Source organism: Salminus brasiliensis, chromosome 13, assembly GCF_030463535.1.
Source record: "Salminus brasiliensis chromosome 13, fSalBra1.hap2, whole genome shotgun sequence".
NCBI classification, from domain to species: Eukaryota; Metazoa; Chordata; class Actinopteri; order Characiformes; family Bryconidae; genus Salminus; species Salminus brasiliensis.
In genome coordinates, this window is record NC_132890.1 from 30,225,794 (window position 1) to 30,238,447 (window position 12,654).

A 12,654-nucleotide genomic window follows, 5' to 3' on the forward strand; every position below is an offset into this window, starting at 1 on the left:
ATCATCAGTTTGGAATGAACAGACAGATAGCTGGATGGATGAGTGGATGGTTGGATAATGGATAATTTTATAAAGGATGAATGGGTGGATGAATGTATAGATGGTTGGATGGATGGATGGATTGATTGATTGATATGGATAATTGATAAGGGATGGATGGATGGCCAGATGAGGATAACTGAATGGGTGTTTGAATGGAAGTCAGATAATTAAATGTATAAATGGGTGGATGGGTGGATGGATAGGTTGATGAATAGATGGAGGAACAACAGTAGCTGAATGGATGGTTGGATAGATGGGTGGATGGACTGACATGGAAAGTGAATAATCGATAAGGCATAGATGGATGGAAAATGGATAAAGGATTGATGGATGGCTGGATGGATGGAGGGGGAGATGAATGACTGGTTGGATATATAATGGCATATATATAATGTTATATTAAAACAAACGGGATGGGTGGATGGATTGATATGGATAATGAATAATTGATAAGAAATGCATGGATGTATAAGGGATGAATAGATAGAAAAGAGGTGGATGAATGGATTGGCAGATGAGGATAACCAGAAGGATGATTGGATAGAGGTGGTAACTGAATGGATAAATGGATGGATTGGTGGGTGGATGGATGGAAAGTTCCATAAACGGATGAATACGTGGATAACAGATGGACGTTTGCATGGATGGTTGAACAGATGATGGCTGAATGGATAAACGTTTAGTTGCATGAATGGATGGATAGATAGACAGATGGATGCTTGGGTAGATACTGTATATGTATATGCTGTAAGTACTAAGTACTGCAGGTCAATACTAACACTGAATGTCGCTTGTTTTTCCACAGAGGGAGAAGTTTGTGAAACTACTGGATCAGCTGCACAACTCTCTGAGGATTGACCTGTCCAAGTATCGGGTAAGAAAACCATAGGACTAATAGGACATGAAGAATTATACACTGTTAACAACAAATGAATAATGGAGTGATTTACTGTGCGTTTGTCTGCTGAATAGACATTTCAGTGTGTTTGTTAAAGGCTGCTGGTGCTAAATGACATCACAGCACATGATCTGAGTGTGCTATCAGAGAGGGCTGGAGAGAGCTTTGTGTAATGTGAGATGGAGATGCTGTAATGCTACTACAGTTGTAAATTCCCGAACTCAGCCTTTATTAAGTGAATCAGTGCAGCATAAAATTTTTCTACAATTAGATTAGTTTGGTATTATTCAGAATGTCTGCCTGTCTATCTGTCTGTCAATCGATCGACCTGTCTTTCTGTCTGTCTGTCTGCCTTATTATCTATCTATCTATCTATCTATCTATCTATCTATCTATCTATCTATCTATCTGTCTGTCTGTCTGTCTGCCTGTCCGTATATATATATATATATATATATATATATATATAATTATTATTATTATTGTTTTTTTTTTTAACACAGTGCTGGTACTCAGACAGTTAAAACAGTACAGTGGCTGTACCGATGATGAATGGATAGATGACAGAAGAATGGATGGTTGTTAATGTAGATTTGAACAGATACAGTAGATGAATAGGTGATGAATGATGGATAATAGATGGACAACTGATGAGCAGTTAGGTAGATTGTATGGATGGATTATTGGATGGTTGTATCTATCCAACACACAAACATGACTGGAGGAACCGTGGAAATAGTAGTGGAAAATAGACAATAAAAACAATACATTCTAAGGCAAAATGGCTTCTGTATGGTTGTGGAAACGTTGATAATAATGCAAACCTTCTTGGTCCTATATAGAACTATATATATATATATATATATATATATATATATATATATATATATATTATATACTATATATATATACTGTCTAGACGGTTTCTCCTTCAGGAGATAAATATAGAGCCATTGCCTATTGCCTTCACAAAAGCTAAAGAACCCTTAAAGAACCTATTTTTTTTACATACATTACACACCTACTGTAACCAGGCTGAATCTTCCTTGGTACAGTTGCTGCCTAACTGAGCACTCTCTCAGGCCTGTGCACTTTCTATAGTGCATATCACAGTCAGCTTGAACCTCTATGCTGACATGCTGGTGGCAGATAGGCAGGAACACACAGACACATACACACACCTATACACACACACATAGAGATGCTGACAGCAGAGTCATGAGAGTCACACTCACACACACACACACACACACACACACACACACACACACACACACACACACACACACTTGGCAGCCTGCCAGGAAGTATCACCTTCACTTTACCTGTCTGTTTCAGTGCAATGCCTCCTGACAGTAATACAATTCACATCAGCTTCTCCTCACTGTGCCAGGCCAGACATTTCCCTACAATGAGATTCCGATCCAAAGTGAGTTTGCTTTTCCCTAAAGCTGAGGCGGAATGTGGCAGGGACAGCCTGGAAACTCAGTTTTGTACCTCAGCGTTCCCGTCGCTCTTTATTTTACTGGGTATGAGATGTACAGCACTGTAGACAAGTCTTAGAGAGTCAGGCACTGTTTAAAACTGTGTATCTCAGCAGGGAGTCTGTTTACCTGTAGAACTATTAGAAATATTAGAATAAACCTTTAAATAAACTCATTCCAAATAAACACTCAGTGGACAGTAGTCTGAACATGCTGTTGGGTGGGAAATTTACTGATATGTTCGTTAGAACACAGTCAAAAGATCACAGATAGAAGATCACAGTAGAAAGAACACTGTCAGAAGATCCCAGGAGAGCACAGTTAGAAGAACACAGTTAGAAGATCCCAGGAGAACACAGTTAGAAGAACACAGTTAGAAGATCCCAGGAGGACACAGTTGGAAGATCCCAGGAGAACACAGTTGGAAGAATACTGTTGGAAGAACACAGGAGAACACAGTTAGAAAAGCACAGTTAGAAGATCCCAGGAGGACACAGTTGGAAGATCCCAGGAGAACACAGTTGGAAGAATACTGTTGGAAGAACACAGGAGAACACAGTTAGAAGAGCACAGTAGGAAGAATAGTTATGAGAACACAGTCAAAAGAACACAGAGGAACAGTTAGGGGAACACAGTTAGAAGATCATAATTAGGAGAACACAATTAGGGGTACGCAGTCAGAAGAACACAGGAGAACACAGTTAAGAGAACACAGTTAGGAGACATTGGTTAGAAGAACACAGTAAGAAGAGCATAGGTGTAGGAGCTGATCTTCTCTGTGAGCTCCAGTCACTGTTTGGGACGGTTTCATTTCACCAGCTGCTCACCTGATTTACTTAATGACTGATTACATAAATTAGGTGTTGAATGGGAACTAGATGGGATTACCGGCCTTCCTCTAGGAGAGCACTGGGAATGGCTAAGCTAACACACACACAGAATGATCTCAATAGATTATTGGTTTGTTTATGTAAGTAGGTGTGTAATGGAACGTGTATTGGTATCGAACCGTCACGTGGTCATTTCATAAGCATGTGTGAGAGTATGGAGTTTACGCCATACATAAAGTTAGAGTCAGTCGGTCAGTCTCTTACAGGAAATGAACTTATCAAGTGTTTTATCGTCAGTTTCATGGAACTAAGCTGCCAGGCAGCAAAACTCGCTGACTTTTAGCCGCATTTTCATTTCATTGCTTGCAGTTTGTGCAGAAAGTTGTAGCCAGTGTCGCTGCAAACGAAACTGGTCCTTTATCAACCCGCATGTTTGGCCCAACAATAACACTTGCTAATTTTATCAGGGCAGTGTACCCTCACAGCGGGCCTTCTGCTCCAGTGAAACTGCTGAGCTGAGCCATAGAGTCATAAACCACTTACTGCATAAAAGGCTCTCTCTCACTGGCACCTTAAGCTGATTCACCGTGTTTCTGTTTGCATTTTTGATGTTGGCAAACATCACTGCCACTCCATTAGCCGTGACGGAGTAATTAGAGCTTTGTGGGGGAAACGTGGGGTGAGAACTGACAGCACGCCGTCCAGAAAACTGCCTGGAACGGCAGCCGCCGCCCACAGACGGGTTAACGACTCGCTCTTAGCTGCTCTAAATTTTCTCAAAGTTCTCACCAAATTAAAGCTCAGGCTTTGTCTTTACATAACCGTCTCTGCTCGGAAATCACTGACATTTTCAAAAGCCGCTATCACAGCCCGAGGCCCCTCAAAAAAAAATAAACTGGACGATTAGGAGGAGGAGGAGATTCCTGATGGTGCACGTTCTTCTTTGTTGTGTGTGAAGACCCTCCAGGCTTGTGCTGCCGCTTGTGAGGCACGAATGAGTGTGTAGGACAGGCGCAGTCATTTTTTCTGCTCACCGTCAAGTTAATATGCTGCACGATGTTACAGGAGAAGGAGCTCATGGGTTCATGACTGAGGGGTTCATTTCCTTTCAGACGTGTGACGGGTTCTGCTTCCACTCTAAATGATAATGTGTTTTCATTTGCAGCTGGGATATGAATTCACACTATATGTCCAAATGTTTGTGGACACCCCTTCTAATGGAAGCATTCAGCTATTTTAAGTCCCACCTATTGCTGACACAGATGGACAAATGCACACACACAGCTTGACTAGTCCCTGTAGAGAAGTATTGCCAGTAGAATAGGACTCTCTGGAGCACCATGGCACCATGACTAATGACAGGTGTGGGCTAGAGGGGTATAAAGCTCTTTAGCGTTAAGCTGTGAAGCAGTGGGACTGGAATGCAGATCGCTGAAATGATGGTGCTCCATCCAGGCATTTGGGATAAGTTGAGAGTTGACTAAAAAGTTAAAATGATCATTTAATTAGTAAAGTTAGCCATTTTTATCCTAACTAAAACTTATTTTTTATAAAAATAATATTACTTAATAATACACTTTAACATTTTATAAAGGTTAACAAAAGTAATTTTTAATTAAAATTTATCTTAAATAATAAAAAGTATTTTATTAGTATAAACTCTTTAAAAAATTAACTAAAAAGTACATTAAAGAACTATAAAGATTTAACTTTAAAATACTTTCAATTTGAAAGAGTTAACAAATCTATATCTATACACTTCTGTATAGAAAACAATAAATCAGCATTATCAGCATGTCCTGGACATTTTTGTAGCCATAGATCCTTCCTTCTGTCACCAAGCCACATTGAAGCCAGACTCGGCTATAAAACCCAGTAACCCAGTTAGCTGAAATGGTTTGTGGAAAAACAATCGCCTTGACTCAATAATCCAAACCCTGATTCAATTATTTGAACCTGGACTTAAGCCTAACTGCATTTCAGCTCTCCACTTTGATACGCTGTATGACCACAGTTGTATTTTTTGCCATAAAGCAGACTCTAATGCATGTTCGGCTATTTTACTCTATAAATCAAAGCAGATCATTCAGAGACTGGCATGGAGTTGGTCCTGTGCTTCAGCTGGAGAACTGAATATACCTGTATATTGTATAAAATGCACCAATTCTGCTGCCAGTGTTTTGGTTTTCTGCACAGTATTGGCAGTGCAGTTTCAATGTAGAGATATATTGTGACTGAAAACGGTAATGAGGGAACAGTAGGAGAGAGAGAGCGACAAATAGATGGTAGAGAGAGGTAGGGAGAGAGAAAGAGAGAGAGCGAGAGTCCTAACTGTCCTCATGTAATTACAGGATAATTTCCCTGCCGGAAATCCAGAGAGACTTCAGGACCTGAAATCCACAGTGGACCTGCTGACTAGCATCACCTTCTTCAGGATGAAGGTATACGCACACACACACACACACACACACACACACACACTTTATCTTGACAGATGCCTACCTTACTTAGGCATTTTCAGTGATCCCAAGACTCTGAGAGTTTGTTCCCTCTCCCCACCCCATCAGTGACTGACATCAGTATTCTGCCTCACTCATGCTAGTTATCAGCACACACACACACACACTGCAGGGATACAAGAGCAGCCTATACAGTACCTCTGACTCAGCTTGAGTCTGAACCCTCACTATACTGTACAACCCTGTACTCAGACTGGACTGTCTGAAATGAATACTCGTGCACATTTAAATGGGAAATGGGACAGATATAAAATATCACAGAAGGAATTGAAAAGGAATGTCCACTGCATGGAAGTACTGAAGGAGGCTGTTTACAGAGTGTGTGTGGAGCTTAAGAGGTAATGGCCTGTACATTGTAACTGTAGCCTTTCATTCATTGAGTTTCCAGCCAAAACATTCATTTTTGAGAAGATACTTCTGAGAAGATTAGATATAAGATAAGAATTTAAAAAGCTCCACTCTCTCTTCAGAACTGACACATCCACGTCCACATCCACAAATATTTCTGTCTGTCCTTCCACTGGGAGACGAGGGTGTGGAGCTGATTATATTGAAGCTCCTATTGAAAAAAGCAAACAGACAGACCAAACAAAGAGGCTGCCACTGTTCTCAGAACAATGTGCTGATCCAGCCCAGAGTCCAGACCTCAGCATCATTGAATGTGTTTGGGAGGACTTTGGAGGTCTGGAAAAGCTCCTGTAGGTGTTAGCTGCTGAAAGCTGAAAGAGGCTGTAATAAAGGAGGAGGGGGACGCTCTGAGCTCTCAGACGTCTGATTTGGCTGATGTTATGCATGTTGGGCTTCTCAGTCATTTCCTTTAAAGGTACACGCTTAAAAATGAACGACTCGTACTTAGCGAACATTGCGGCTGGAAATAACAAGATAAATATATTACAGCCAGTGTATCTCTCTCTCTCTCTCTATCTCTCTCTCTCTCCCTCTCTCTCCGGGTGAGGGTGCAAATGAACTCCTGGATTGAGAAGCTTGGGCAGATCGATACAGGAACAGTCATCTCTTGTGTGTTTGGGGCGCTCTGCTCCGCTGCACATGGAGAAAGCACAACGTTGAGTACAGTGCCTCGTTTTCAATGCGCTACGCGTCATTGGGTACAGATGTATAGCTATGAATGTGTGTGTGTATGTGTGTGTGTATTGAATCTGTCTGTATTAGTTAAGGGCGTCTGATGTCTCATTTGGCTGCGTGAAAAAAAGATGTCCGTCTTGCTTGAGATATCCCCGAAAATGAATATTTATGTTCTGTTGTGTTGGAGGAAATGAGGACTGTTCTTTTGATGGCAGTCCTTAATGTTTTTCCCATTTGCTCTTTAAAGGCAGTGTGTGCCTGTGTGTGTGTGTGTGTGTGTTGGAGGGCTCTGGTATGGCCCTGCTCTCTCTGAGGGTAGATGTACTTGCATCCTCGTTAGGAAGGAATACCTGGCTGTGCTTCATGTACATTTACTGTCTCTATCACTCTTCCCCTCCAGTGTTACATAATAACCTCACATATAGAACCTCAGTGCACGCCTGGAATGCACACACACACACTCTTGGCCTAATACCAAGGAAATCAGAGCAGTGTGTGTAATTGCTGCTGAAATGCCAATGGCTTTTGCAGAAAGCCGGCAGCGTACTTTGCTGTTTTCAGGTCACCTCCCACGTGCGCTGAGCTCTAGTTGATGGCAGAATCCAAACTCTGTTGTCAATCTATGAGCGTAACACTAATATGAGCTAATATGAGCGTGTGAGTAACTTCACTGGCAACGCCGTTCTGGGCGGTTTTCTTGGAGGCTTCTCTGCGTATGCTGATACAGAGCAGCTTGCCTGTTGTGATAGTTTGGGTGAATTACTATAAGGGAAAATCCTGCACTTTATGCCCAGTCCATTACCTTGACCCTTTAGCTCAGGGCTAATCAGCTAGACACTACCCTCCATCCGTGCTTCGCTGGGAAGGGGAATGCGAGGCAGGACGTGAGTATGAGTTATTAGATTTAATAAAATGAATAAATAAATAAATAAAAACTGGGGAAGAAAGTATATTTGTGCCGCTTAAGTGGTTCCCACTTCCAAGCAGTTGCTAGGCTGTTGCTATGTGGTCACCAGGGTAAAATGTTTTGCGTAGTGGTAGTTGCAAGCTGGTTATTATAGTATCCCAGGTGGTTGGGATGCTGTGGTTGTGCTTGGTGATTGCTGTCGTATCCCAGGTGGTTGCTATGGAATTGCTGGGTAGTTGCTGTGGTATGCCCAGTGGTTGCATTGGGACTGCTAGATGGTTGCTAATTGGTTAGTGGGTAGTTGATAGGTAGTTATTATAGCATCCTAGGTGGTTGCAATGGTGTTGCAAGGTGGTTGCTAGGTAGTTGCTATGTTGTCCCAGGTGGTTTTCATGGGGCTGCTAGGTGATTGCTAGGTGGTAGCTGCATAGTTGTTAGGTGGTTATTATAATATCCTAGGTGGTTGCAATGGTGTGGCTAGACAGGTGTTATAGTGTTGATAAGTGGTAGCTATAGGGATGCTAGGTAGTTGCTAAATGGTTGCTATGATAACCCAGGTGGTTGATATGGTGTTGCTTAGTGGTGTTTTTTACAGTTGCTTCAGTATCGTAGGTGATTGCAGTGGTATCACAGATGGTTTCTAGCGTGTTTCTAAGTGGTTCCTGTGGTAGCCCATTATGCTGGTTGGGTGGTTCTTGTGCATTTGTATGATTGTGTCATAAGACGGGGGCACAAACTTTTGCACCCCATACATTCCTATGGGAAACAATCAGTAAAACATCTGTTGCTACGTAGACTAAAAGATCTGGATTTGGAATGGTGAACATTTATCTGCAGTTCCTGTAGTGTGTGTGTGTGTGTGTGTGTGTGGGGGTGACAGAGAAAAAGAGAGAGAAAAAAAGAGAGGGAGATGACTGCCTACAGCAGATGACGTTGAGGCACTGGTTCTGGACTGGCTCTGAGGCAGGTGACCAGCACACTGACCTTACTTGCCCAGATGTGTCAGCAAGGTTTGGAGAAGAGCACACTTTAACTGGACTGACATTAAAGGGGAATTCCACAGATTTGTTAAGCATGCATGTCTTTATACAAGAAAATCAGTCTCCACATAATTCCCTCTCTCTCACACCCCCCCCACACACACACCCTCCCACACACACACACACACACACACACATTCATTCCCACTCCTATTCTTGTATCTTCATTCTCCTCAAACGACCGTCCTATTCATTAGCTCTGAAAGTGTGTCTGGCACTTTAATGAGTGACATCACTTTGTGTATGTGTGTGTGTGTGTGTGTGTGTGTGTGTGTGTGAGAGAGAGAGAGAGTGTGTGTGAGAGAGTGAATTAGTAAGCTGGGGCTGAAAGGCCCCACCCACAGAGAAAGCACCGCAAGGCACACAATAAAAACTTAGACTGTCACAATGCATTATGGGCAATGCGAGTGGTACATCCTACAGTGGCTGCTTTTAGAGACTCTTTAATCACACACACACACACACACACACACACACACTTGAGGAAGCACAGCATCATTTGCTTTCTCTTATGTAAGAGGATGCACAAAATATTCACACTCCCTCTCTTCCTCCTTCTCCTCCTCCTCCTCTGAATGAGACAGAACCTCTCTGAACGATTCTTTTGAGTTTTAAGTTCCAGTTAAAGTGATAGATCAACAAATCGTTATACGATACCCCCCCCCACACACACACACACACACACACCCTGTCCTTTGCAACCCCCTCACCTCCACAAGTACACTGGAAAGCCACATACACTCTGCTTGTCACTGCTTTCAATGTAAACAATGAGTTGGTGGACAGCAGACATCGTCTCATGGCAGTGCTCCAAAGTGACACCCCGCTGAACTTGTTTGACAGAGGTTGCTGCTTGCATCGACCTCCACCCACAACAAACCAGCAGGGTGTTTTCCGGCATATCAAAAATGGCATGTAAAAGCCTCCTAAATCACAGTAGTAGATCACAGAGTCACATCAGAATATTATGACCACCTACCTAATAGTGGGGAATACCCACCCTTGGCTCAGATGACACTAGTGAGGCGCTGTGGCATGGACTGTATTAGGAAGGTGTTCATTATAGAGGTTAACTGCTCCACTGTGGCTCATTGATCACTCTGTACGTCGTTGTGATTCCACTGTGGCATAAAAGACCTGTAGGGCACCACTGTTTAGCCAGTAGGAGGCACTCAGTGTGCGTGAAGTCCACTCTCAGTATGTCCCATGAACTTAGCTTAGATTCCGAGATGGTACCACCCCTCACCTGGCACACGGCACCCTGTTATCATGCACTATTGGTTCATCAGTCGATCGTTTTGCAACCCTGTCATGTGGCATCTGTGACGTCCTCGGCCGAATTCATTCCGAATTAGGGGTGGTAGCATCTCGGAAATCGCTCACTTTGTGGGATGTTCTGGAGTGTAGCGCTGCGAGAATGGACCTCTCGCACATTGTGTGCCTCCCAATGGCATACCAGTGGTGCCCCTCGGGAAATGACGACTCTGGCAAGTGGTCCTGAGCAATCTACGCACCACAGTAGAGCAGCTAACCTCTATAATGAACACCTTCCATAACCCAATACAGTCCATCCAAGCCAGGGGTGGGCATTCCCACTATTAGGTAGGTGGTCAGTATTTTCTGATATGACTGTATATTTTATTTTGAACTTTTGAACTATGTAGGGTAATACTCAATTCTCAAATTCAAGAGGTTAAATGGGCAGATCTGGGTATCTAGCATCGCCAATGTCACTGCAGTAGTGTAAGTGTGTTTACAGGTCTGTCTGTGTGTGTGTTTCTTAGGTCCAGGAGCTGCAGAGCCCCCCCAGAGCAAGCCTGGTGGTAAAGGACTGTGTCAGGGCCTGCCTCGACTCCACCTACAAATACATCTTCGACAACTGCCACGAACTCTACAACCAGCTACTGGACCAGGTACTCAGTGACACAGCAGTGTTACAGAAAGTGTGTGTGTGTGGAGGGGGTGTGTTTTTCTTACATTTCCAAGACAACTGTGTAATTTAGTGGATAAAATGTGAACAGTCATTCAAAGTGAGTTCGATGTGAAGTGGTTCATTGTAGAAAAAATGACCAACTCACATAGAGCCATTGTATTTACTGTCCAAGGTCACCAGTGTACCTAAACGGGTCTTCTGAGTTTCATATGTAGTGATGATGATGATAAAAGAGTGACTGATCTGATAGAATAGATTTTTATAAAAAAAAACACTTTTTAGGTAAAATCTTCTCCAAAATGCAGTAAAACAACCATTTTATGGTTGTTTAGTTTTCGGGTACAGTTGTATGCAAAAGTTTGGACAGATGGTGCATTTTCAATGGTTTTTGAGAGGTTTTTGTCTCCCGTCCACACAAACTGTCGTTAAAACTGATCTTATTAATAAACCCTCTCTAAGGTGGAGATTTCTTGAAGACTCCATTAGAAGACTGGTTTCAGTGTTGTTGTGTGGACGGAGAAAACTGAGCTTTATAAAGACACTGATGTCACAACACATGCATGTTTCTGGCTGAATCTCAAATACCTTATCCCCAACATAGTGAACTACATAAGTCCTAAAACTACAGAATCTACATGCAGACAGCACTAGATTTCAGCTTCCACATATGAGTGAATGTAATTACTGTATTAGAGGGAGTAGTGTGTAATTTGGGATTAAACATGCTCATGCAAGTGTTTTTGTCTCTGTGAGAATGAAAATAATTTTAAAAACGGAGGGAGGAAATTTCCTTATTTAAAAATATTCGGAAACATGAGCACATAGACTTAGTGTAAATAAGTGATAAATCATTTATCGGAAGCAAACCTGCCATTTGTATGAATTTTTTAAACATGAATTCTATTCATTTTACTGAATTTGACATATTGGGAAAAAACTAAATATAAAATGTACCATAACATTTTTTTAATGTTTTATTCAGTAAAAGAAAATGGCATTTAAACAGGGGTGCCCAAAAGTCCCAAAAAAGAAATCTGTAGTTTTTAGAGCGGTAAACTCTACAGACTCTTCAGTATGGTTCCTTTCACCACCACTGGGAAGAATTCTGCCGTTTCTCTAGAACAGAGGTCCACTCTGAATGACTCGGTTTACACTGTAACCATTGAACTAAGGGGTGATTCCGCTTTATTTTTAATTCTGCTCTACTGTCTAAATCCAGTATTTTATTTTATATATTGTAGCGGTGCTTATGGAAGCCAAGGCTGTGTGTGTGTGTGTGTGTGTGAGAGAGAGAGAGAGAGAGAGAGAGAGAGAGAGAGAGAGAGAGAAAATTGTAATCAGTGCATCAACCAAAGACGCTGACCCCTGACCAGTTTCTGATCACTAAAGCCTCTTTGATCTCTTCCTTTACATCAGCCCTGACGACCGACTTAACAAAGCCTACACACACACACATACACACACACTCACACACTACAGCAATGAGCAGTAAATCTGCTCTGCTAAACACAAATAAACCATTCATGTGTACATGCTGCTACTACACACACCTACTCTCACTGTGTGTGTATATGTGTGTATTTGCACAAACACCCATGCAGTCACATGCATGTAGAAACACACATGCACAGAACCACGCAAAAGCCTCTAGCTACACACATCCAAATACACACACACATGCTCCCTTAAACAGTCACACACACTCTGCATTGATTCACTATGTTCTGTTGGTGACTCCAGGCTGTGCAAACGCCCAGAGCTTACTGCCCACCACAACAAATGACATCATCTTTCGTGCAGAAACCATAAAGCTGCTGTAAAGCTGCTGTCCCTTATTTGATTTCTTTCTCCCCTGAGCTGTTTTCCTTCTTCAGCGCATCGTCCTCCAACTGTAATCCGCTCTGAGGCCACTGTTCTT

General features: G+C 42.3%; 1 protein-coding gene across 2 annotated transcripts in view; it reads left to right on the forward strand.

The window, feature by feature from the left end:
- The window catches only part of LOC140575227 (protein unc-13 homolog C-like), a 237,443-nt gene that overhangs the window by 96,793 nt on the left and 127,996 nt on the right, over positions 1 to 12,654 (forward strand). For both annotated transcript variants that reach the window (XM_072695457.1, XM_072695458.1), the window contains exons 14-16: positions 848 to 916; positions 5,606 to 5,695; positions 10,588 to 10,716. In XM_072695457.1, the coding sequence (XP_072551558.1) occupies positions 848 to 916; positions 5,606 to 5,695; positions 10,588 to 10,716 (288 nt within the window). The remainder of the gene's footprint in view (positions 1 to 847; positions 917 to 5,605; positions 5,696 to 10,587; positions 10,717 to 12,654) is intronic.